A 26,995-nucleotide genomic window follows, 5' to 3' on the forward strand; every position below is an offset into this window, starting at 1 on the left:
GCGGGCGGTGCCCAGGGCGCGCGGCGCCTGATGATGACGTAGCGTCCCGGCCGAGCGGGAGGGGTGTCACCGGAGAGGAGCCGACGAGCACCGGGGCCGGGGGCCGAGCGCGGGACGGAGGAGACGCCGGGCGGTCAGATTACACGCAGTCCTCCTGATAACCGTGGTATTGGTTAATAATAACAATGTTGGTATTTGTTAAGCGCTCACTATGTGCAGAGCACCGTTCTAAGCGCTGGGGGAGATACAGGGGCATCAGGTGGTCCCACGTGGGGCTCACAGTCTTCATCCCCATTTTACAGATGAGGAAACTGAGGCACAGAGAAGTGAAGCGACTTGCCCAAAGTTACACAGCTGACAAGTGGCAGAGCTGAGATTCGAACCCATGACTCACAGAGGGCTACCCCAGCGCTTAGAACCGTGCTTGGCATATAGTAAGCGCTTAAATATCAAATACTATAATTATTATTCTGGAAGCGAATTCTGTAGCACTCGACGTTCAGGCTGACTATTAAATTATTCAGCCAGTTATTTTTCTGTGAGGACAGGGATTCATTCATTCAGTCGTATTTATTGAGCGCTTACTATGTGCAGAGCACTGTACTAAGCGCTTGGAACGGACAATTCGGCAACAGATAGAGACGATCCCTGCCCAACAACGGGCTCACAGTCTAAACGGAGGAGACAGACAACAAAGCAAAACAGAACAAAACAACATCATCAAGATAAATAGAATCATAGCGATGTACACCTCATTAACAAAATAAATAGGATAATAAATGATATATATAAATATGAATATGTACGGTGCTGAGGGGAGGGGAAGGGGGAAGAGCAGAGTGTGGGAGAGGGGGAATGGGGAGGGGAGGAGGAGCAGAGGGAAAGGGGGAGCTCAGTCTGGGAAGGCCTCCTGGAGGAGGTGAGCTCTCCGTAGGGCTTTGACGAAGGGAAGAGAGTTAGTTTGGTGGATCAGATCCACCTACTCTGTTGTCCTCTCCACAGCACTTAGTTCAGTGCTCTGCACACAGTAAGTGTTCAGTGCATACCACTGATTGACTGCGTTTCTTTCTCCTCTTGTCTGTAAATTACTTTTTGTCCGTCTCCCCTCTTGAGGCTCCTTGAGGGCTGAGATGGTGGCTTCTAACTCCACTGTGCTCTTCACGTGTTTGTGTCTTTTGGTATTTTTTAAGCTCTTACTATGTGCCAGGCACTCCCTTCTAAGCACTGGGGTAGATAAAAAATAATCAGGTTGGACACGAGCTACGTCTCACTCGGAGCTCACAGTCTTAATCCCCATTTTACAGGTGGGGTAACTGAGGCACAGAGTATTCTTATATTGGTATTTGTTAAGCGCTTACTATGTGCAGAGCACCGTTCTAAGCGCTGGGGTAGATACAGGGTAATCAGGTTGTCCCACGTGGGGCTCACCGTCTTAATCCCCATTTTACAGATGAGGGAACTGAGGCACAGAGAAGTGAAGTGACTTGCCCACAGTCACACAGCTGACAAGTGGCAGAGCTGGGATTCGAACTCATGAGCCCTGACTCCAAAGCCCATGCTCTTTCCACTGAGCCACGATGCGGCTTGCCCAAGGTCACACAGCAGACAAGTTACGGCGCTGGGATTAGAATCCAGGTCCTTCTGACTCCCGGGCCCCATGCTCTAGCCATTAGTCCACACTGCTTCTCATGTGCTTGTGCAGGTGCTTAAAAAATGCTATCAATTGATTTATTAGTGAGTCCCTTGGTCCATCCCACAGTGTGGCTGCAATAGAGTATATTTTGTTCCCAAGTGCAGCATTTTTATTGTATATTGAATTTTGTATTCAGTTAGTTCTTCGTGACTTATTTCCTCTATTTTCTGACACGTCCTTATTCTTCATAAGCTCCTATTATTTGTAAATGGTTTTTGTCCATCTCCCCCATTAGAGTAAGCTCTTTGAGTAAAGGGAGCCAGTGACTTGCTTCTGCTGTGCCCTCCCAACTGCGCAGAGAAGTGAAGTGACTTGCCCACAGTCACACAGCAGACAAGCGGCCCAGCCGCGATTAGCACCCAGGTCCGCTGACTTCCAGAACCCTGCTCTTTCCACTAGGCCACGTGCTTCTTATTTGGGGGGACATAGAGTAAGTTTTCCTATAAGGTGGGGGTTATGTGCTTCCCTTCTCCCCCTCTAGACTGTAAGCTCATTGTGGGCAAGGAATGTGTCTGTTATGTTGTACTCTCCCAAGCGCTTAGTACAGTGCTCTGCACACAGTAAGGAAATAAATGCAATCGATTGGTTGACTGACTGAAGAACCCTCTATTCACAAGCCTTCAGTCTCTGGTTTTTATACCCCGTTGGAGAAGTTTTATACACTGTTTGAGAAGCAGCGTGGCTTAGTGGAAAGAGCACGGGTTGGGGAGTCAGAGGTTGTGGGTTCTAATCCCGGCTCCGCCACTTGTCTGCTGTGTGACCTTGGGCAAGTCACTTCACTTCTCTGTGCCTCAGTTACCTCAACTGTAAAATGGAGATTAAGACTGTGAGCCCCACGTGGGGCAACCTGGTAACCTTGTATCTACCCCAGCACTTAGAATAGTGCTTGGCACAGAGTAAGCGCTTAATAAATACCATTATTATAATACCCGCTGGGGTTGTCAGGTCCGGGCCCAAGTTCATTCAATAGTATTTATTGAGCGCTTACTATGTGCAGAGCACTGTACTAAGCGCTTGGGATGAACAAGTCGGCAACAGATAGAGACTGGACTCAGCTAGGTCGTACGGACACTAGCCACGCCCTCTCTGATGCAAAGAATAGGCCAGGCGTGGGTTGCCAATGCCCCGGGCCCATTATGGCCTCGATCCAACCTTGGCCTAATCAACATGGTCTTTATAATTTTCCACAGCTCGCAGGAAAACATGCGGTCCCTCGGGTTGCATGGGAGACTCTTATTAAAATATATCTCTTGGTGACCTTGCCCCTGACAAGTTGTTCTCTCCCCAGGGATTGTTTTGGAGAACGCTCCCAGAACATCTTCCTCACTAGAGGGCCTTGAGGACTGGTCTAAACATTGCGATTGCAGAAGAAGTAGCACATTCCACTGGAAACCCGACTGTACGCAATTTCATTCAGGTTACCAGCGGACCTGCTAAAGCACACTTCCTCCGCTCGAGTTCCTTATTTCACCTCTGGCAGCTTTGGGTGGGGTGGTCAACAGCTCCCGCCTGGAGGGGCGGAGGGCCCTTAGTGCCGCCAATTCAGTTGCACCAGGTCACACTATTTGGTGGGTGGGGGGGAGGGGGAAGGATCCTCAGAGTTGACCTCCAACTTCCCAGAAAGGCCCCAGAAGTACAACACCAGTCATTTCTGCGGTCTCTGTAGGCAGAAAAGTGTCAGCTCAGTGTTAGATCATTTATGAAAGGCCACAGGCAGGAGGAAATAATGTGTCTCTTCATATCTGACAATTACTCGCCCCACCTTCAAAGCCTTATTGAAGGCACATCTCCTCCAAGAGGCTTTCCCTGACTGAGCCTTCATTTCCTCTTCTTCCGCTCCATTCTCCGTCACCCTGACTTGCTCCCTTTATTCACCCCTCCCTCAGCCCCACGGCACTTATGTACATATCTGTAATTTATGTATCTATATTAATGTCCGTCTCCCCCTCTAAACTATAAGCTCACTGTGGGCAGGGAATCTGTCTACCGACTCTGTTACGTTCTTCTGTTGTTCTCTCCAAAGCACTCAGCACAGTGCTGTACACATAGTAAGAGCTCAGGAAATATCAATTGATTTCTGGTGTCCGGCGGCCCTCAATCAATCAATCACAGGTATTTATTGAGCTCCTATTGAGGGCTAAGCACTGTTCAAAGCCCTTGGATACTAGGAGAGGGATGGCACTAAAGCTGGGCTCCCTGCCCTGGGGTCCAGCACCACTAGGGTTTGTAATAGTATCAATTAAGCCCTTGTGCTGTGCAGAGCACTGTACTAAGTGCTGGGAAAGACTATACAGATGGGAATTAAACACGATCCCTTTCCCTTGGGCGGGCTCACAATCTATCAGTGGTCATTCATTCAGTTGTATTTCTTGAGCGCTTACTGTGTGCTACCTGTACTAAGCGCTTGGGACAGTACAATATAACAAGAAACAGACACATTCCTTGCTCACAATGAGCTGACAGTCTAGAGGCCAGCAGGGTTCTTGAGAACTGAAGTTTTGTTAGTCTTTCTAATTCCTTGGTACCTAGACCAGTGTTCTGCAGCAAGTCATGTTTGATGAGGAAGATGAAAGATGGTAATTGTCACAGGTAGACATATCTAGCGGTTTTTCATTTTCAAAGGTGGCACTGCTGCTGAGGAAGATGGAAAAGGCCAGTGGAGGACTGATAATCTATCAATCAGTGGTTTTTATTGAGCACTTACTTTGTGGCAGACCACTGTGCTAAGCACTTGGAAGAGTATGATAGAGTTGGCAGACAAGATCCCTGCCCTCAGGGAACATGCAGTCACTCAGTCAATCGTATTTATTGAGTGCTTACTACGTGCAGAGCATTGTACTAAGAATTCATTCATTCCATCGTATTTATTGAGCACTTACTGTGTCCCGGAGCACTGTACAGTATAACAGACACATGCCGTGCCCACAACGAGCTTATGGTCTAGAGGGGGAGACAGACATTAATATAAATACATAAATCACAGATCTATACATATGTGTCGTGGAGCTGAGAGGGGCGGTCAATAAAGGGAGCAAATCAGGATGCCGTAGAAGGGAGTGGGAGAAGAAACGAGGGCTTAGTCAGGGAAGGCCTCTTGGAGGAGATGTGCCTTCAATACATTTTTGAAAGATATATTGAAAGGTATGTTCTATTGCTAGGAGGCCGTGCACTTGAGTTGTTTTGGCAGGAGTGGTGATGGTTTGCCCTGAGCCATCCACACTCACTCGCGCAGTGTTTGAGAAAACATCTGTGGACCGTGCCCGAGACCTCAGCAGTAAAGGTTGATGGGGGAGACTCTTCCACTTCCTTGTGAAAAACTAGGGGAAAAGCAAATAAAAAAGAAGCAAAAGAAAGAAAGGAATGATCAACAAAATCAATGAAAAAAAATAGTGGCCCTTCACACCACTAGACGTACAGTAGCCAGAAACACAATTCCCCAGAAAGTCCCTTTTTCGGATCAGTTCAGTGGTTCCTCTAAAACTAACCTACTCACTGTACCTTTTTCTGGTCTCTTCCACCTCCAGCACTTTGCTCATGCCTCTCCTCCCATATGGAACTCCCACTTTTATCTCCACCGAAACCCAGCTCTTCCAGATGAAATCAAATCTCCTCCAGGCCTTCTCCGATTAATTTCTACTCTTTCCTAGTTGGCCCAGTACCTTGGGCCAACTGTATACTTAAGTATTCACAACCACCCATCACCAGTTTTGTACAGTAACTATTACTTAAGCACTCACCTACCTATCCACTCTCCTCCTTCTGTCGGTAAATTATTTTTGTGTCTGTCTCCCTTGCCAGATTGTAAGTTCCTGCGGGCATTGTGTCTACAGACTCCACTGTACTCTCCCAAGCGCTTAATAGGGTGCTCTGCTCACTCTAGGAATTTAATAAATACTATTAATTGGCTGACTGATAAAAACAGAGGGCACTTACTGCCCTCCTGTTGCCTGATTCCTCTTGTCTCTACAGTTTTTACACTGAAGAGACTCTCCCTTCCTATATCCAAAATATTAGCTACCACAAGGGGTTCGGTTACGGATGTGCCAGTGTGGCAAACAGTGAACGAATAGGAATAGCCGTTCGAACATCCCGATACTGCCGTAAGAGGCAGGATCCCAGGCTGGCTGGTGTTGCTGTAAGCTTGTTCCCTGTGGGCAGGGAACGTGTCTGCCAACTCGGTTGTATTGTTCTCTCCCAGGCACTTAGTACAGTGCTCTGCACACAGTAAGGGCTTAATGATTACCATTGATGATGATGATGATGAGAAGCATCGTAGCCTAGTGGCAAGAGCACGGGCTTGGGAGTCAGAGGACATGGGTTTTAATCCTGGATCCGCCACTTGTGTGCTGTGTGACTTTGGGCAAGCCATATAACTTCTCTGTGCCTCAGTTCCCTCATCTTTAAAATGGAGATTAAGACTGAGCCCCACTTGGGACAACCTGATTGCCTTGTATCTCCCCCCTCCCCCAGCGCTTAGAACACTGCATGGCACATAGTAAGCGCTTAACAAATACCGTTATGATGATGATTACGATGATGATGTTGATAATAATGTTGGTATTTGTTAAGCGCTTACTATGTGCCGAGCACTGTTCTAAGCGCTGGGGTAGACACAGGGGAATCAGGATGTCCCACATGGGGCTCACACTGTTAATCCCCATTTTACAGATGAGGTAACTGAGGCACAGAGAAGTTAAGTGACTTGCCCACAGTCACACAGCTGACAAGTGGCAGAGCTGGGATTCGAACTCATGACCTCTGACTCCAAAGCCCGGGCTCTTTCCACTGAGCCACGTTGCTCCTCTAATGACCTTGATGTTGCTTATGGTCGTATATTTTTAGTCTTATGACTGAGTGACTGCCTAGAAAGAGCCTGGACCTGGGAGTCAGAGGACCTGGGTTCTAATCCTAACTCTGCCACTTGTCTGCTGTGTGACTTTGGGCACTTCACTTCTCTGTGCCTCAGTTCCCTCTTCTACAAAATGGGAATTCAATACCTATTCTTCCTCCTACTTAGATCCTGAGCCCCATGTGGGACCTGATTAAATTGCATCTACCCCAGTGCTTAATATAAATATAATAATGATAATAATAGTAACTCTGTTGGAGGAGTGGAGTGATAGAAGGGAGGACTCAGGGGACAGGTGGCAAGATGTATAGGCTTGAGGTTTTTTTTTTTTAAATAATATTTGTTAAGCACTTATTATGCGCCAGGCACTGTACTAATCGCTGGGGTAGATACAAGCTTATCAGGTCAGACACTGTCCCTGTCCCATATGGGGCTCACAGTCTTATTCCCCATTTTACAGATAAGATAACTGAAGTCCAGAGAAGTGAAGTGACTTGCCCAAGGTCACATAGCAGACAAGTGGCAGAGCTGAGATTAGAACCCAGGTCCTTCTGACTCCTAGGCCCAGGCTGTAGCCACAAGGCCATGCTGCTGGTTGAAGAATCTTCAAGGGGAAGGATTTGTTTAAAAAAAAAAAAAAAAAAAGAAAAGTTCCAGGGGCTGCACCAGCTGCAAAGGCTGGGTCAACAAAGAGAAACATATCACCAAAGAGAAACGTGACAAACAGAAGGGAAGCAGTGAGGCCTAGTGGAAAGAGCAGGGGCCAGGGAGCCAGAAGACCTGGGTTCTCATCCCAGCTCTGCCACGTGTTTGGTCCGTGACCTTGAGCGAATCACTTAACTCCTCTGTGCCTCAGTTACCTCATCTGGAAAATGGGGCTTAAGACTGTGAACCTCATGTCGGACAGGTACTCTGTCCAACTTGATTATCTCGTATCTACCCCAGGGCTGAGAACAGTTCTTGGCACCTAATAAGTGCTTAACAAGTACCATAATGATAATAATAATGAGGTGGTAGCATTGTGCTTGGCACATAGCACTTAACAAATATCATTATTATTATTATTATTGATGGCCCCAAAGCTATATTAAACATGGCAGCGGCATGTGGCTGGGCAAGGGTCACAATCCTCTCTGAGATGGACTCTGCCCTGACAGATCTCCTGGAGAAGTAGAAAACAAAGGCCACGATTTTAGCTCCATATTTCAATGATGCTTCATCTTTCATCTTCATTTCAGACTGTGTAAAACAGACTTGGAATTTTCCTGTAATCATCCACTAGGTTCCAGCCAAAATGAATAAAGAACAGTTATTTCTGAGCATTTGGGTTGTGGATATTAACGATAATGTTGAAGTGAACAGATTCATAATGGTCTTTTTTTGCAGTTGATGATGATCGTGGCAGAAGTCTCTGTAATAGTTTATCACGAGAGTTGGCTCTACTGACTCCCCCATTTGTATTTAAGCTTTTTGGGGGAGCAGGCTTCTGTTGTACCTTTCCGAGCACTTAGGATAGGGCATTACACTCGGCAGTCACCCGATGAACACCATCGCCACTACTACATGACCTCCTTCTTGCCAAATCCAATGGCTCCTACTCCATTCTGATCCTCCTTGACCTCTCAGCTGCCTTTGACACTGTCGACCATCCCCTCCTCCTCCACACCTTATCTCACCTTGGCTTCACGGACTCCGTCCTCTCCTGGTTCTCCTCTTATCTCTCTGGCCGGTCATTCTCCCGTCTCCTTCGCAGGCTCCTCCTTCCCCTCCCATCCTCTAACTGTTGGAGTTCCTCAGGGGTCAGTTCTTGGCCCTCTTCTGTTCTCCATTTACACTCATTCGCTCTCACGGCTTTGACTACCATCTCTACGCAGATGACACGCAGATCTACATCTCTGCCCCTGTCCTCTCCCCCTCCCTTCAGGCTCACATCTCTTCCTGCCTCCAGGACGTCTCCACCTGGATGTCGCCCGCCACCTAAACCTCAACGTGAGCAAGACTGAGCTCCTCATCTTCCCTCCCAAGCCCGGTCCTCTCCCAGACTTCCCTATCACCGTGGAGGGTACGACCACCCTTCCCGTCTCTCAGGCCTGCAACCTCAGTGTCATCTTTGACTCGTCTCTCTTGTTCACCCCACACATCCGATCCGTTACCAAGACCTGCCAGTCTCACCTTTACAATATTGCCAAGATCCGCCCTTTCCTCTCCACCCAAACGGCTACCTTACTGCTACAGGCTCTCGTTATATCCCGGCTAGACTACTGTGTCAGCCTTCTCTTTGATCTCCCTTCCTCCTCTTTCGCCCCGCTCCGGTCTATTCTTCACTCCGCTGCCCGGCTCATCTTCCTGCAGAAACGATCTGGGCATGTCACTCCCTTTCTTAAACACCTCCAGTGGTTGCCTATCAACCTCCGCTCAAAACAGAAACTCCTCACTCTAGGCTTCAAGGCTCTCCATCACCTTGCCTCTTCCTACCTCTCCTCCCTTCTCTCTTTTACTGCCCACCCTGCATGCTCCGCTCCTCCGCCGCCCACCTCCTCACTGTCCCTCGGTCTCGCTTATCCCGCCATCGATCCCTGGGCCACGTCCTCCCACAGTCCCGGAACGCCCTCCCTCCTCACCTCCGTCAATCTAATTCTCTTCCCCTCTTCAAATCCCTACTACTTAAAGCTCACCTCCTCCAAGAGGCCTTCCCAGACTGAGCTCCCCCCTTTTTCCCTCTGCTCCCTCTACCCCCCCTTACCTCTCCGCAGCTAAACCCTCTTCTTCCCCCTTTCCCTCTCCTTCTCCCCCTCTCCCGTCCCACCCCCTCAGCACTGTACTCATTCGCTCAACTGTATATATCTTCATCACCCTATTTATTTTGTTTATTTTGTTTAATGAGATGTACATCACCCTGATTCTATTTATTTGCCATTGTTTTTATGAGATGTTCTTCCTCTTGACTCTATTTATCGCCATCGTTCTTGTCTGCCCGTCTCCCCCGATTAGACCGTAAGCCCGTCAAAGGGCAGGGACTGTCTCTAGCTGTTGCCGACTTGTACATTCCAAGCGCTTAGTACAGTGCTCTGCACATAGTAAGTGCTCAATAAATACTATTGAATGAATGAATGAATACTATATTGCCATGGACTAAACTCTAACAGGCAAACTTAAAAGATTTTGTTTATGATTTTTTAGTTCCCTATCTTCTGAACCGACGGGAGTCTCTTGTCGAGAACAAAAGGCAAGCGTTGACCCTGAGAAAGGGAGCCTTGGGATTTCTATTTGATACCGTCTTATTGAATGGAGCCGCCTTGGATTTTGTTCAGATTAGGAAATGTTTGAAATATTCACAGTCTCCTGCGTCAGTGTCACGCTCTTCAAGGAAATTCTGGGAGGCTGACCCTGAATTGTCCTGGGAACAAGGCTCTGAAACAAGGTGGGAGTACAGAGTAGAAATGCGCGCTAGATGTCGCAATCCATTTTAATGGTGTTTGGAAGATTTGTAATAATAATAATGATAATAAAAATAATTGTGGTATTAAAGTGCTTACTATTTGGCAAGCATTGTACTAAACGCTGGGACAGATTAAAGGTAATCAAGTTGGACAAGGGTGAGGGAGAACAGGTATTTCATTCCCATTTCACAGATGAGGAAACTGAGGCACAAAGAAGTTAAGTGACATGCCTAAGGTCACAGAGCAGGGCCAGTGGAGGAGCTGGGATTAGAACCCAAGGAGGACTACTGCAGTCTGTAGTGGAGTTGGGACTTTGTTTTTTTTTGTTTTGTTTTTCTACAGAAACCAAATCTTTTGAATTCTTTTTCTGTCTAGTCATTTGGTATTATTTGCTCAAAATGATCATCTAGATAAACTAAACACTTCAGAGCTCTACTAAACAAGTAGTGGTTCAGCTATCTAGTACCTGAAAAACTCTGTTACATAGTACACAGATTCAGTGACCCCAAAGTGATAGCTAAAGTAATGGATACTGAACCTCAGCTTCCAGAATATCAGGTGGCCAAGAAATCAGTTGTCTTCCAAATGAGAAGATGCAGATGGGGAATCAGTTTTGTCAATTCTTTGAGATTATGGATTCTGGCAGATAACTTGGGAGAAATCTGCAAAGCAATCAAGTGCAGGCTAATTAATCTCTAGACTGTGAGCTCTTTATGGCCAGGTAGGGTGTCTGCTCATTTTGTTGTACTCTTCCAAGCGTTTAGAACAGTGCTCTGCACATAGTAAGTGCTCAAAAAATGCCATTGATGTATTGATTAATTCTGAATGATCCAGGAAAATCAAAGACCACACAGTCTAGAGAATTGTGAGTTATTGGCAGTCACCTGCAGGGAGTCCTTATGTGGTATAAAGGAGGCTGATGGTGAGCGCTATGTAGAATTTACTCCTCTTAAACATGGTTGAAAACAATATAATGTTACTAAGTTGCACTGGTCTTTTCAGCTGCGCTCACATTTATGAATACAGTAGCATCATCTTTGAAAATGGACAGTTGATACTCTCTCTTTCATTATATATAATAATTGTGGTATTTAAGTGCTTACTATGTGCCCTGGGGAGATCTACATCTCTGCCCCTGTCCTCTCCCCCTCCCTTCAGGCTCGCATCTCCTCCCGCCTCCAGGACGTCTCCACCTGGATGTCGGCCCGCCACCTAAAACTCAACATGAGCAAGACTGAGCTCCTCATCTTCCCTTCCGAACCCGGTCCTCTCCCAGACTTCTCTATCACCGTGGATGGCATGACCATCCTTCCCGTCTCTCGGGCCCGCAATCTCGGTGTCATCCTTGACTCGTCTCTCTCATTCACCCCACACATCCTAGCCGTTACCGAGACCTGCCGGTTTCACCTCTACAATATCGCCAAGATCCGCCCTTTCCTCTCCACCCAAACGGCTACCTTACTGTTACAGGCTCTCGTTATATCCCGGCTAGACTACTGTGTCAGCCTTCTCTCTGACCTCCCTTCCTCCTCTCTCGCCCCGCTCCGGTCTATTCTTCACTCCGCTGCCCGGCTCATCTTCCTGCAGAAACGATCTGGGCATGTCACTCCCCTTCTTAAACAACTCCAGTGGTTGCCTATCAACCTCCGCTCCAAACAAAAACTCCTCACTCTAGGCTTCAAGGCTCTCCATCACCTTGCCCCTTCCTACCTCTCCTCCCTTCTCTCTTTCTACCACCCACCCCGCACGCTCCGCTCCTCTGCCGCCCACCTCCTCGCCGTCCCTCGGTCTCGCCCATCCCGCCGTCGACCCCCGGGCCACGTCCTCCCGCGGTCCTGGAATGCCCTCCCTCCTCACCTCCGCCAAACCGATTCCCTTCCCCTCTTCAAAACCCTACTTAAAACTCACCTCCTCCAAGAGGCCTTCCCAGACTGAGCTCCTCTTCTCCCTCTACTCCCTCTGCCACCCCCCTTTACCTCTCCGCAGCTAAACCCTCTTTTTCCCCTTTTCCCTCTGCTCCTCCACCTCTCCCTTCCCATCCCCACAGCACTGTACTCGTCCGCTCAACTGTATATATTTTCATTGCCCTATTTATTTTGTTAATGAATTGTACATCGCCTTGATTCTATTTAGTTGCCATTGTTTTTACGAGATGTTCTTCCCCTTGACTCTATTTATTGCCATTGTTCTTGTCTGTCCATCTCCCCCGATTAGACCGTAAGCCCATCAAACGACAGGGACTGTATCTGTTGCCGACTTGTTCATCCCAAGCGCTTAGTACAGTGCTCTGCACATAGTAAGGGCTCAGTAAATACTATTGAATGAATGAGTACCCGATAATCAGGTCCCACCTGGGGCTCACGGTCCAAGTAGGAGGGAGAATAGGTATTGAATCCCCATTTTGCAGATGAGGAAACTGAGGTACAGAGACGTTAAGTGACTTCCTCGAGATCAAACAGCACAGAAGTGGTGGAGCTGGTATTAGAACTCAGGTCCACTGCTTCTCTGTGATCTACATATAGCAGAAAAACTGACCAGCACCAGAATATCTTCAGAGCTCAAAGAATTCTTCTGATACTATGTTTAACAGGGCCCGCTACAGCTGCTCCAGCACTTCCGTGACTCCTAGGTATTTGGGTACTCACCCCATCCCCTCAGTAGCAATTACGTACATGTTTTTAAACTCCGTTGCTTCTCGCTACCAGTAATTTATTTTAATGTCTAGCACCCCCCACCCTAGATTTTAAGCTCCTTGCGGGCCGGGATCATGCCTACCTCGTCTCTTGTACTCTCCCAAGCACTTAATCTACTGCTCTGCAGAGTAAACACCAAGTAAATACTAGTGAATGATGTGTGATCCTGCGCGAGTCACTTCACTTCTTTGTGCCTCATTTCCTCCATCTGCGAAATGGGGAGTCAGTACCTGTTCTCCCTCTTAGACTGTGAGCCCCATGTGGAACCTGATGATCATCTATCTACCCCGACGTGTAGTGCTAAACAAATACCACAATTATTAATTAGTAAATAGAAAAGCAGCATGGCCTAGTAGATAAAGCATAAAGCTGGGAGTCAGGGGACCTATAGCCTAATCGCTGCTCTGCCCCCCCTTTCCCTCTGCTCCTCCTTCCCTCCCCATTCCCCCTTCTCCTGCCCTCTGCCTCTCCCCCTTCCCCACAGCACTGTGCATGTTTGTATATATTATTACTCTATTTTGTTAATGATGTGTATATATCTTTGCTTTTATCTTGATGACATTTACACCAGACTACTTGTTTTGTTCTGTTTTGTTTTGCTGTCTCCCCCTTTTAGGTTGTGAGCCTGTTATTGGGCAAGGATTGTCTCTATCTGTTGCCAAATTGTACATTCCAAGTGCTTAGTACAGTGCTCTGCACATAGTAAGCGCTCAATAAATACGACTGAATGAACTTGTCTGCTTTGTGATCTGGCCAACAAGTCCCTTAACATCTCTGTGCCTCAGTTATTTTATCTGTAAAATGGGGATTAAGAGTGAGAGGCCTATGTGGTACTGCGATTGTGTCCATCTGACTAACTTGTATCTACCCTAGCAATTAGCACAGTGCCTGGTCCATTGTGAGTGCTTAAATACCATAAAAAGATAGGGTTTTTGTTTCTAAGTTATCTTCAGTTTTCCCTGTTCCAGAGAAAGTCAGCTCCCTGTGCGTGCCCAAATATTCTTACCATTTTCACGCTTTACATACTTTTTGGTTCTTTTGCCCTTACGACCTATTAGTGCTCTGGACAGTGAAGTGTTGTTTCTGTTGACCTTTGGCTTTTTGATAGTCCTCAGGTCTTTGGTTTTTTAGTCTGACTTGTAACAGATCGCTTTGCCCCTGTACACTGAGTTCTGCTCTGGTGCTCTCAATGTTTTTAGGCTAGAATGCAATTAAGAAATTAGACACCACTCCTCTGGCAACATGAGCCTGCTTGGGCTCAGTGTGTTTAAGTGATTGAAGAAATTGCTTTTGCACATATGTGTGGCCTCAGAATGCACCAGTGGTAATGCAGTCCTTTAACATGGGGTTTTTATAATGAAACAAAGGTCTTGGGTTATGGAACTGGGGAATCTTGACAGCCTGGTGCTTTTCAGGAGTATCATGAAGACCCTCGTGCTCACATCCCTCTGGAAGGTATGAGGGGAAGGACTCAAGATAAGGGATTTAGAATAGTGCGAAAGGTTTGTCTAAATAGGCGTATAGCTCATACGTTGGCCTTAACTCAAGCAGCAGTTTTCGGGTAACGGAAAAATGTTGGGTAGCCCTAACTGGTCTGAATTGTTTTGTCTTTAAGTGCTCGAGGGAGAAGGAAAGATCCAAAGATTATCCTTCTTCCTCCCAAGCAAGGTATTTAGAAGACATGAAGAAATGGGGTATGTCTTCCTCCTAGATAGGTAGGATTTCAATCAAGTGGGAAACCTCAGGATTTATTCAGATCACTATTATCTGTCAAGCTGCCAATAACGGCTATTGTTGGGGAAAATGAACTAGGAAGCTCTCAATTGATCTTAAAAAAAAAAAAGTTTATTCTTGAATGTACATGGGGCCCTAAAACAACATTTGCATGTAGGAGCCTTCAAATTTCAACCACATTCTTTCTTGCTAAGGAAAACTGCTTTCTCCATTACAATCAACAGGTCACTTTTTGCCAGACTTCTTGATTCCACCACTGGCTGCAAAAAGACAAAAAGGGATAAGTTTGAGGAGGGTTCAGAAAACAGCACATACACTAGAGATAGGAAGCCCAAGTATACTAAAGATACGCATATCACATCAGAAAAATTAGCTAATTAACTGGTGACATTCAGGCACGGGCCTGGGAGTCAGGAGGAACCTGGGTTCTAATCCTGGTTCTGCCACTTACCTGCTGTGTGACCACGGGCAAGCCATTTGACTTCTCTGGGCTTCATTTTCCTCATCTATAAAATGGGGGTGAAATTCCAGTTCTCCCTCCCTCTTAGACTGCGAGCTCCATATGGGAAAGGGATGGTTTCCCACCTGATTAACAGTTAGCACTTACCAAATACCACAGTTATTACTTGTCTCAAGGAGCTTAGAAACCATTAGGGAAAAATTAGAAATACACTGTTAAATTTCAGTTTAAAAATGAAATGAGTTGAAATACACTGCGGAATCAATCAAATCCCTCCTTGGTCACTTACCAAGAGGTCCTTTCCCAGCAGCTTTAGCTTTCATCTCTTCAAGTTTCTTCTGCTCTTCTTTCTGCTTTTGCTTGAAAGCTAAATCCTCCTAAAAAAAAAAAAAAAGCGAGGCATTAATCCTTACCAGGCTTCTTTCAGGGGAAAAAAACCCAACAAAACGTGGTAAGGAAAAAAAGTCGCACCCACAAGCACCGTTATCTGCTCTGGGTCTATTCTAGCAAATACTTTACCAACGGTACTCTGGCATTCGGTGCTTAGAACAGTGCCTGGCACATAGTAGGCACTTAAGAAATACCATAAAAAAAATTTGAGCGAGAATGTAAACTGTGGAGGAGTTTCCCCAGCTAAAGATGGTAGACGGCAGTGGTGACATTAGGGGCCCTCTCTTCACGCCTTTCTGAATCCCATCCCACCGCGAGGAAAGGTACCCCAAACGCCCACCCCTCCTACCCCTCGAGGGGCATATTCTCAATGGTAACGTACTTCGTCCATTTCTTTCGACTGTTTCTTTGGCTGTTTCAGAGGCTTCTTCTTACCACCTGTCGGGAGAGACGGAAAACCGTTAACGTCGTCGGTTGGCAGACGGGCTGCCACCAGCCCCTGCCCCGGGAGGCGCGACTCGGGGCTTCCCAGGCTTGGCCGTGACTCGCCGGGAACCCAGGCCATCCCCGATCTACCGATTTGTCCATCCCAAGCGCTTAGTACAGTGCTCTGCACATAGTAAGCGCTCAATAAATACTATTGAATGAATGAAGGGGGTGGGGGAATGGCCAAACCGTCTAGACGAGACACGCGGCTACAAGTGAGGGCCGAAGAGGGTGAGGGGCTTGGAAAGCCGCGGCATCGCCTCCGGAGCCGCAGCCACATTTACTCGCCGAAGCGAAAGTGGCATCGCCACTCTCACTCACCCTCACGGCCGGACATGATGCCCCGCGTCCCGCTCCTCCGAGCGCTCAGAAAAGAAAAGGGAACGGCCGGGCCCGCCTCTTCCGCTCCGGGGAACCGCCTTCTGGGAGGCTCGCGCCCTGATTGGCTCCCTGCCTCGGCCGCACGCGCCTCTTCCGCTTCTCCTCCCTTCGGTAGTTAGGTCAGAGGTCAGGCGGGTGCGGACGGGGGTCGCGCGCCGGTGGCCGTTCCAACCGTTCCGGAGGCTCGCGCCAGGTGAGGTGGGCAAGGGGGAACCAATCAGGGGCTTCCGCTCTCGCGCCCCATTCCCCCCTCTCCCTCCCCCCCCGGGTGGACTGCCTGGTTAGTCAGAAACATGGCCCTCGTTCCTCCCCGCTTCCTCCTCCGCTCCGTTTTCGCCTCCTAAGCAGTGGGCTTCTCAGCCTCTCCCCTCTTTTCTGAGAAGCAGCGTGGCTCAGTGGAAAGAGCCCGGGCTTGGGAGTCAGAGGTCATGGGTTCGAATTCCGCCTCTGCCCCTTGTCAGCTGTGTGACTGTGGGCAAGTCACTTCACTTCTCTGGGCCTCAGTTATCTCATCTGTAAAATGGGGATTAACTGTGAGCCTCACGTGGGCCAACCTGATGACCCTGTATTTCCCCCCAGCGCTTAGAGCAGTGCTCTGCACATAGTAAGCGCTTAACAAATACCACCGTTATTATTATAATTTTTTGGCATTCTTCCCCGCCTTCCCTCACGTGCATCCGGCCGGGTCTTGCCCGGCTCGGTGGGTTACGAGTGGAGCCGCCCCCACTACTACTAGTTTAATAGTATTTATTGAGCGCTTACTATGTTCAGAACGCTGTACTAAGCGCTTGGAATGTAATGTCGGTATTTGTTAAGCGCTCACTATGTGCAGAGCACTGTTCTAAAGGCCGGGAGGGATACAGGGTCATCAGGTGGTCCCACGTGAGGCTCCCAGTCTTCATCTCCAGTTTCCAGATGAGGTCACTGAGGCCAGTGAAGTGACTCGCCCACAGTCACACAGCTGCCAAGTGGCAGAGCTGGGATTCGAACCCATGACCTCCGACTCCCAAGCCCGGGCTCTTACCACTGAGCCACGCTGCTTCTCTAGCCCCTGAGGAGCCGGGACGAGCTGGGGGACCGCACTCTGCCCCTCCGGGCCCCCCGCAGGTTCTCCAGACCGCAAAGCGGGGAAAGGGAAGATGGAGACGGGGCGAGGAGGACTTCTTCATCCCCCGAAAAGGCAGAGAGTGAAAACAGAAGCAGCCACCGGCTTCCTTCGGGATAAACTACAGTATAGGCGTTTGGGGGAGTCAGAAGGACCTGGGTTCTAATCCCCACTCCCCACTTTTCTGCTGTGTGACCTTGGGTTACTCACTTAACTTCTTGGGGCCTCAGTTCCCTCATCTGTAACAGGGGGTTTGGGGACTGTAAACCCCACTTGGGATGTAGACTGTGCCCAACCTGATTAGCTCATATCTACACCAGCACGTAGGAGCACCCGGCACGTAGTGAGGGCTTAGCGTACTATCATCATTATTACCAATAATGATAATACAGGATGATCAGGATGGACACAGCCCCTGCCCACATAGGACTCTCAGTCTTAGTCCCCGTTTTACAGATGAGGTAACTAAGGCCCAGAGCAGTTAAGCGACTTACCCAAGGTCACATGGCAGACGGATGGCAGAGTCAGGATTAGAACCCAGGTCTTCTGATTTACGGGCCCGTGCTCTCTCCACTAGGTCATACTGTTTTTCACTGATGCCTCCGTGGTTAGGTGAGTGGCAGGAGATTTGGATAAACATGCATTAACTAGCATTAACTCTAGTGAGCTCTTGCCAGGGTAAACCGATGTACAGTCAATCGATTGTATTTATTGAGTGCTTCCTGCGTGCAGAGTACTGTAGTATGGAGAAGTAGCGTGGCATAATGGATGGAGCACGGGCCTGGGGGTCAGAAGGTCATTGGTTCTAATCCCGGCTTCTGCCACTTGTCTGCTCTGTGACTTTGGGCAAGTCACTTCACATCTCTGAGCCTCAGAGCCCTCATCTGTAAAATGGGGATCGAGACTGTGAGTTCCACGTGGGACAACGACTGTGTCCAACCTAATTTGTTTATATCCACCCCAGTACTTAGTGCAGTCCTTGGTGCATAGTAAGTGCTTAACAAATACCATCATTATTAGTAGTAAGCGCTTGGGAGAGTACAACATAACAGAGTTGGTGGACAGCTTCTCTGCCACATTCACCTGTTTCAGCTGTGTTGGGGCCCTGGTAAATCCTTGGGGACCCACCAAGCTCCTGACTGAATAGATCGAAGCTCCAAATGTTTGGACCTGCACATTTTGTAAAACCATTTAATTCCAAACTCCCGCAACTCTCTGAAGACCCTGCAGATGCTGGGACTCCTAACAGGTTACCCTTCACCCCAGGCTCTTGATTTTTCGCTTGGGCTGGCAAAATCTGTGGCTCTCTAGACTCTTAGCTCATGGTGGGCAGGAAATGTGTCTGTTATATTGTTGCGTTGTACTCTCCTGGGCGCTTAGTACAGTGCTCTGCACACTGTAAGCATCAATAAATAGGATTGATGTCCAGTCTCTATCCCAAATCCTTGTAAAATCCCAGGTCCAGTTTCTTCTAGCTGCACTTAGGGGTCCCCCCTCATGTTTATACAGAGGGTTGAGGGGGAGGGGGAGCTACACTAAGTGATACAGCCTAGGAACGCCTCCAAATGAAGACTGCCATTGTCCGCAGAGTTGTGTTGGGAGGGGACTAGCCTGCTGGGGCCCAAGCTAAACTTCAAGGAGCATGCTTGCACCTCCTTGGGCAGTGACCTCTCACTAATTTCTGACAAGGTTTACACTCACCCTCTTGGGAGTGAGTAAAAGCAGAGGTGGTTTCACCGAGGAAAATCAACTGATGGAAGAAGAGGGAGAGACAGTGTCCTCCTAGCTTGATAGTCTGAAGCAGGGCTGGTGGTTTTTTTTGGGGGGAGGGGGGCGTGCAGAGGGGGAGGTGGTATTTGTTAAGCACTTACTGGGTGCCAGGCACTATTCTAATAATAATAATAATAATGTTGGTATTTGTTAAGCGCTTACTATGTGCAGAGCACTGTTCTAAGCACTGGGGTAGATACAGGGTAATCAGGTTGTCCCACGTGAGGCTCACAGTTAATCCCCATTTGACAGATGAGGTAACTGAGGCACAGAGAAGTGAAGTGACTTGCCCACAGTCCCACAGCTGACAAGTGGCAGAGCCGGGAGTCGAACCCATGACCTCTGACTCCGAAGCCCAGGCTCTTTCCACTGAGCCACGCTGCTTCTCTGAGCACTGGGGTAGATACAGCATAATCAGTTTGGATGTAGCCTGTCCCCCACATGGGGCTCACAGTCGTAATCCCCATTTTACTGATGAAGAGGCACAGAGAAGTTAAGCGGTTGCCCGCGATCACACAGCAGACAAATGGTGGAGCTGGGCTTAGAACCCAGATCTTTCCGACTCTCATCTCTAACCAGTAGTCCGCGCAGCTTCTCCTTTTCTTTTTGTCTGTTTTGGTAAGGGTACTTTTTGGCATCTGACTGTGTTTGAAGGGGATGGGGGGGCCTCCTTTCAGTCCTATGGTAGCTATTTCCCGGGCCCGTCCTCTCTCCACTTCTCAATGAGAAGCATCATGGGGGACCACCAGGGGTCGCTGTTAAGTCAGACTCCCTGACATGCCGCCTCCCGGGGTTGCCTTGGAGATATTAATAATAATAATAACGATGGCATTTTTTTAACCCTTACTATGTGCAAAGCACTGTTCTAAACTCTGGGGAGGATACAAGGTGCTCAGGTTGTCCCACGTGGGGCTCACAGTCTTAATGTGAGAAGCAGCGTGGCTCAGTGGAAAGAGCCCGGGCTTGGGAGTCAGAGATCATGAGTTCGAATCCCGCCTCTGCCACTTGTCGGCTGTGTGACTGTGGGCAAGTCACTTAACTTCTCTGCCTCAGTTACCTCATCTGTAAAATGGGGATTAACTGTGCGCCTCACGTGGGACAACCTGATTACACTGTATCTACCCCAGCGCTTAGAACAGTGCTCTGCACATAGTAAGCGCTTAACAAATACCAACATTATTAATGCCCATTTTCCAGATGAGGTAACCGAGGCCCAGAGAAGTGACTTGCCCAAAGTCACACAGCTGACAAGCAGCAGAGCTGGGATTTGAACCCATGACCTCTGACTCCCCAGCCCATGCTCTTCCCGCCGAGCCACACTGGAGACCTCTGGTCAGATCTCATCCCAGAGACCTCTGGTAGGATCTCATCCCAGAATAATCTCTGCCTCTGGCCACCTTCAGGGAAGCATCACAGGTCATCAGATAGAGGGTGACGCGTAAGTGGCCCAGTCAGGGACACTGGTGGCTGGAGAGTCTCAGCCCTGGGCAAGCAGAGAAGTTGGAGGCGGTTCAGAGGCAATTAAAAAAAAAAATGGCCGAAGGGTGTTCATCTGGGAGGAGAGATTAGAGAAGCCAAATCTGTACGACTTGACTAAGCAATGACTAAGACTCTGTGGAAGAGGGGAGAAAGATTAGGATCTGCCAAAAATGGGAGAGAGGATTTACGTAGCCTGGTACAAGGAGGTATAACGAGGAGAACTGTAATTGGTGAAATTGAGAGGAAAAATTGGACTTGAATACCAGAAACAAACAAAAAAACTTTTGTCTTGACCTGATTCTCTTATGGAACTGCCTCACTCGGGAGAACGGTGGAAGCTCCCTTGGTTAAGACTTACCAAAAAGAAGATACAATGAAGATGTGTTAGAGGGAACTGTTTGCTTAGTGGAAACTAAGCAAACCTAGTGGAAACTGTTGGCTTAGTGGAAAGAGCACAGGCTTGGGAGTCAGAGGTCGTGGGTTCTAATCCCGACTCCGCCACTTGTCTGCTATGTGACCTTGGGCAAGTCACTTAACTTCTCTGGGCCTCAGTTACCTCATCTGTAAAAATGGGGATTTAAAAATGTGAGCCCCACGTGGGACAAGCTGATTACCCTGTATCTACCCCAGCGCTTAGAACAGTGCTCTGCACATAGTAAGCGCTTAACAGATACCATAATTATTATTTGCTCAGGATCTGAGGGAAAGGTGACCGACCCTCCCCCCTAGATATTTTCTATGTCTCCTCGGGGTTGGGGGAATTTTGCATAGTCCACTTCTTGAAGCTTTTTCCAGAAATCAGAATGCGTTTTGGACCATCCCCCAAACTCTGCCCTAGGTGCTACCAGGGGTTCTTTCTGCTGTTTAGGTACAGTCGCTTCTGTCTGGGGAACCTTCTCCTGACAGATGTAAAGGGAAGGGACAGGAAGTTGGCCTTGCCACTCTGCGGCCCAGGGCTCATCCTCACAGGAGGAACCCGGGTTGGTGATAGAATCTGTACGAGGTCAGACTTTCAGTGGATTTAAAAAAAAAAAAAAAAAGGTTACCCCATTCGATGTCTAAGGGGGAGCCCTGGACGCTTTCCTGCCAAAGGGGTGAATGGTCTCTAAGAAAGCAGAGGATATCTGAATCAGTCCTATTTATCGAGCACTTACTATGTGCAGAGCACCGTACTAAGCACTTGGGAGAGCACAATACAACAGAATTAGCAGACATGTTCCCTGCCTACAATGAGCTTACAATCTAGAGGGGAAGACGGATATTGATATGAGTAATAATTTATAATATGTAATTTAAAGATATGTACACAAGTGCTGTGGGATAAATAAATGTCCGAAGGTCACAGATCAAAGGGCATAGACCATGAAAGCGAGCTGGGGAAAAGGGGACTTAATCGGGGAAGGCTTTGTGGAGGAGATGTGACCTCCAAATGCTCCCAATCTTCAGGAAGAAGCTGTCCTGTTAGTCCAGCGATGAATGCAAGCAGCTCGGTGACCTTGTGCTTGGTTTTGTGTTTTTTGGCGGGTTTTTTCCCCCTCAATTATGAGCTGCTGTTTTCTCTGTCATGCTTGCAGTTTTCCTCCTTCCTCAAAATCAAGGCTGGGATCTAATGAGGGGACGCGGCACCATCTTCGCCATGCAGTACACGATAGGATCGCACCAGACACTAGTGCCGAGGAACCATGGAGTGCAGCTCATTCGAATGAGGATGGCCAGCGGCTCCAGCTCCGACCGGCCTGAGGGAAAAACCCCAGCAGAAACTGCCATTGGTCTTTATCACAAACTCACAGAAGTGGGGAGAAACCTGGGGCAAAGCGTCATGCAAAGAATAGCAGCCACGGCCCAGAATTGGTGGAACAGGTATGAAGAGTTCGTTGGACTAAATGAAGTTCGAGAAGCCCAGGGCAACGTGACCGAGGTAAACACTTTATGGTTAACATCCCGCGTGAGAAGCTGGTGTTGCTTGGATTGAGCACTTCGCGTGGCATTGGCTACTACCTCTTTTGACCATCATCAAAACCTCTTTGAGGTCTGCCCTTACCTGTTCAGGTAGTGCCAGTAATCTGGTCAGATCAGACTCGTTTCTTTTAAGTAACAAAATCACTGGGACCTCCCTGCTGGGGTCTGGAGACCCCCTGCCTTGGCTTCACCCCTATCCCAACTGCTTCCAAGTCTTCAGTCATCTAGACTCTAGGCTGTAAGCTCGTTGTGGGCAGGGATCGTGTCTATCAAGTCTGTTGTACCGTTCTCTCCCAAGTGCTCTGCAGACAGTAAGCCCGCCATAAATACCACTGATCGACTGATAGTGCTAGGCGAGGTGGTTGGCACTGTGGGGAGAACTTACCGTAAATTCCGACGGTAACGTTTGGGAATTCAGGTGTCACTCGTGCATAGAGAAAGCATTGAAAATCATCGGACGTCCCGGTGCTGTTTAATGTTCACAGCTGCTCAGTTACCAAATCTGTCCCAGCCAATTGTGCAAATATATCAGCCATGCCTACATTAGCAACGGGGTCCCAGACCGTGGGAAATCTGATGCGGCCAACCTTGGCATGGAAAATCGTTGGCAGAAGCTCTAGCACATTCTCCAGAGTTTTTGCCAGATGTCACTAGTCCTCTGTGGCACTCACCATCTCCCTAAAAGTTTGTGCGTATAATCTAGTTTTTACTGTCAGTGGAAGAACACCCTTGATATCTGTCCCTTGTAGGAACCCTCCTCATTAGTTACTCTTCACAAGGTCAAGGTGGCCAGTCAGGATTGCCATTCCTCAATAGCTGAGGGAAGCAAGGCACAGAGAAAGGTGGCAACTTGCCCGGAACATCACCATGAGTCAGGGCCTGAGCCAGGGTGAGACTCAGAGGGCCGGAATCCCTGTCCCATGCCGCCGATCGGTTCCTCGGCAACAACCTGAGGGGGGAAAGAGTTGCCGCAGGAGATTATGCCAGAAATATCACCATCATAGAGGGCTGTCCGCTGATGGGATTAACCTCAAAGGAAAGAAAAGCACACCTGGAGCCGGAGGCCATCAGAACATCTGTGTGTGTGTGGGCGGGGGTGACACGGCCACGGTGCCTGAGGGGACTGTGTCTGTCAGGTGGGGATGATGGACTGTGTCCGGGCCCTTTTCTTTGCAGGCGGAGAAAGTGTTCATGGTAGCTCGTGGGATTGTCCGAGAAGCTCGGGAAAACCTGGAAGCTCAGCAGATGAAACTGAAAGAGATCCGAGATCGTTTGGATCGAGTGTCCCGGGAAGACATCCAGTACCTGGAACTGGCCACCCTAGAGCACCGCCTGCTGCAGGTAGGGAGGGGCAGGAGACAGCAGGGCACAGGGACTTCCTGAGGCCGGGTCTCCACTCCAGTCGGAGGACGCCCTCCCCTCGCTCCACGCCCCCCAAACCTCGGCCCTCAGCCGAGGTTATTGACATCCTCAGAGTGAGCCCCATGAGCTCTGACCTAGAGATCCCTCTGGGGCAACGAAAGTTGTAAAATGAACTCGTGTCGTGGTCACGCACGCTTCAAAATCGATCCGTATCCAGCACGGCGACCAGGGAAGGAGTTGACGATGCCATGTCCCCCGCACTGTGTCTGCTTCAGTGAGCATGGGGTTGATCAGGAAGAAGGGTGGCCAAGCAGGAAGTTGGCCCGGTCATTCTCACCGAGCTTTCCTCGGAGCCCTTCTCCAGGGAAGAGCTCAGGCGTTTGGAGACCGTGTGCCCGCCAGTTGGTCTTCTCTCTTGTTTCTCGTAGGAGGAGAAGAGGCTCCGAGGGGCCTATGGGAGTGCAGAAGATGCAGAGCGAGAAAAGTTCTCCCTCTTCTCTGCAGCTGTGAGGGAGAGTCACGAGAAAGAGCGAACCAGAGCGGAAAAAACCAAGAACTGGTCCATCATCGGGTCCATCCTGGGGGCCCTGATCGGTGTGGCCGGCTCCACTTATGTTAACCGCGTGAGACTGCAGGAGCTGAAGGCCTTGCTCTTGGAGGCCCAGAAGGGTCCCGCGAGCCTGCAGGAGGCCATCAGGGAGCAGGCCTTCAGCCACCACAGCCAGCAGAAGGATCTCAACGACCTCATCACAGACCTGAGGGGTCTGCTCCATGTCGGGGCAGGGGTAGTCCCGGAAGCCCAAGCAGGTGTCTCCCCAGCTAGAGAAAGCCCTGCGTCTCCCCGAGACACAGACTCTCTTTCAACCACTCTGAAAGAGCAGCTCAGCTATTCCAAGCAGGCCCATTCATGCCTAGAGAGTTTACGAGATCAGCTTAGTGACCTGGAAAAAAATTTCAGCCAAATGGCTGCTGAGGTTCAGCTTGTAAAGGCTGCAGCTCATTCCCCGCTCCTAGAGCCAGCGGGGAGAGCCGTGCTGGCCTCCTCTCTGGAGGAGAAGGGAGTGATCTTAGAGTTGTCAGATATGGAGCGGAGGCTGGAGGCTCAAGTCAATAGGAATTCCGTCTATAGCACCCTGTTGACCTGCACTGTGTTTGCTGCCACGCTCCCAGTGCTCTATGTCCTGTTCAGAGCCGGCTAGCCGGCGGCAGGTTCGTCGAATGAAGGAGGGTCTTCTGGCCAGCCGAGGGAGACTCTGGGGTCTGGGTCTGCGGGCTGGGGTGTCTTTGGTTGGTGAGAACAGAGGTGAGGACTCGAGCGCCTTCCGCTGCCGCCTCGGTTTCCCGAGTCGCTGGCGGAAACTAAAATGAGGCCGGCAAAAGCCATCCGGCTCCTCCGGAGGGTACAGGATGAACTTGAAAAATTCCATCTAGTGTTTCTCACGTTTGCCTGAACTTTGTGCTTCTGTCACATGTAGAATAGGGAGAAAAAATTACATTCGAAACCTTGGGTGCTGGCCTTGAAAGGTATTCCTCCTCCCCCCTCCCCAGCCCATGGTACAATTAAGGAGTAGGACCTGCAGTCCAGGAGGTTTGCGAAGCCCGGATGTTACCGGACGGAAATTATGCTAATCATTGAAATCACCATCCCCAGTCCCCCTGCCATCTTGGGCTGTCAGAGTCATTTTCTTCCTGCTGTGGCTTGTCAGTGAAAGGAGATCTGCACCTGATACATTCATTGTGTTGGTCCATGTGGCCTTTCTTGGTCCTCTGTCCACTTTTCTAGCTTGAATTTTCTTTCTGTTCACCTCCAGGCGCCCCCCAGGCTGCCTGAGAGGAAAATGGACAGGCAGCTCCTCCTCACGGGGCTCGGGAGTGAGGGTGAGAGCAGGCTCTGCCCGGCCTGGCCCGGTAGCTCGGTGAGGGTGAGCGAAACTGGTGGTGGTGGTGGTGTCGGTGATAACTGACAGGGGCCAAGAACTTCTCCTTTCCTCTTCTCCCCCCTTCCTTTCCTCTCTTCTTTTCCTTTCTTTCCCCTGTAGTCCACATCCCCTTGATGCCCCCCTCCAGTGCTGTGCCCTGTCAATTCTCTCTGTTCTGCCCGAAGTGTGCCCCCGTGCTCTAAATGAAAAGTTGGCTCCTCCTGCTGGACGTTTTAGTGGGCCGAGCCCTGGACTGGAAGTCAGGCCTGTTAGGTTCTCTTCTCTATTCCAAGCCTGACTCACTCCGGTTAAGACGTTCCTCCTTAAATCTGTCTTTCTGTCTGTCCAGTCGGGAGAAGAATCCCCACCCTCTACTGATGTGGGTATTGTCCTAAGAGCTCTGGAGGAGAAGAGGCCCTGGGGTGGATGGGTAGTGTTTTTAAAGAAGGGCTGGGCTGCAGGGGGAGACTGCGGTGGGGTGGGGGTGGGGGACCAAGCTAGTTTTGAGTAATGGATTGCATTGATCCAGCAGAGCATAGAGCTTTCCTTGTTAAACAAACAGCGTCAGATCGCTCAGAGGACCTGAGCGGCTCCAGAGGGTGTCAGTGTGTTCTCTCTCTGCTCCAAATTGGAGGCTCCCTGTAAGCAGCTCACGCTGGGCCCTGAAGGGAGGGTGCGGTGAGAGGGAGGGATTAGTAGAGTGAGGTAAATTGAAAGGCTTTGCACGGGACTGAGGTAAATACCAGAGGTGGGAGTCACCGTGATGATGGAGTCTCCCTTTGCCGGCGATGGATGAGCCTCGGCTCCGGGGTTTCCAGACCGAGACCATTTGTGCGGGAATCGATGAGGGCACCGGTGGCTTGCCTAGTTGGGGATCGGCGACTCGACTGTAAGCTCGTCGTGGGCGGGGAGCGTGTCTTCTGACTCTAGTACTTTCCCGAGCGCTAAGCACAGTGCTCTGCACATAGTAAGCGCTCATTAAATACCACTGTTCGATCGACCGATCGGTGACTCCCCTCCCTACCGATAACCAGGGCGCCGTTCAAGGGGGTTCGTGTGATCCCGGGGGCGCGGTGACTAATAAACGCGATAGATAGCTCAACTCTCTCCTCTTTTCATTTTTAAGTTTTGTGAGCGAAGAGTGGGGAGAAGATGAGATGAGCTCTGCCTGTCCAACGTGGCGGTGCCCCGGGTGATGAAGAGGGCATTGTTGTGGGAAGAGAATGTGTCTGTTTATTGTATTGTACTTTCCCAAGCCCGTAGTACAGTGATCTG

General features: G+C 49.3%; 1 protein-coding gene and 1 long non-coding RNA gene across 3 annotated transcripts; one reads left to right on the forward strand and one right to left on the reverse strand.

Moving 5' to 3' along the window:
• Positions 1–81: 81 nt before the first annotated feature.
• On the forward strand, positions 82–26,822 carry CCDC51 (coiled-coil domain containing 51). Of its 2 annotated transcripts, none has more exons than XM_029051466.2 (4): positions 82–166; positions 22,055–22,398; positions 23,616–23,780; positions 24,230–26,822. In XM_029051466.2, exons 2-4 carry the CDS (start codon positions 22,090–22,092, stop codon positions 24,998–25,000), a joined length of 1,245 nt encoding a protein of 414 aa, XP_028907299.1. In that variant the 5' UTR covers positions 82–166; positions 22,055–22,089; the 3' UTR covers positions 25,001–26,822. The 2 variants fall into 2 exon arrangements, with proteins under 2 accessions (XP_028907299.1, XP_007655594.1); XM_007657404.3 differs by lacking the exon at positions 82–166 and adding an exon at positions 16,229–16,319.
• LOC100084440 lies at positions 14,499–16,165 on the reverse strand. The gene is made up of 4 exons (XR_484598.4): positions 16,067–16,165; positions 15,642–15,697; positions 15,159–15,246; positions 14,499–14,669 (listed from the first exon to the last, which is right to left on the reverse strand). It is a non-coding gene; the product is annotated as an uncharacterized LOC100084440 (long non-coding RNA).
• Positions 26,823–26,995: the final 173 nt, after the last annotated feature.

This window comes from Ornithorhynchus anatinus, chromosome X1 (assembly GCF_004115215.2).
Source record: "Ornithorhynchus anatinus isolate Pmale09 chromosome X1, mOrnAna1.pri.v4, whole genome shotgun sequence".
NCBI lineage: Eukaryota > Metazoa > Chordata > Mammalia > Monotremata > Ornithorhynchidae > Ornithorhynchus > Ornithorhynchus anatinus.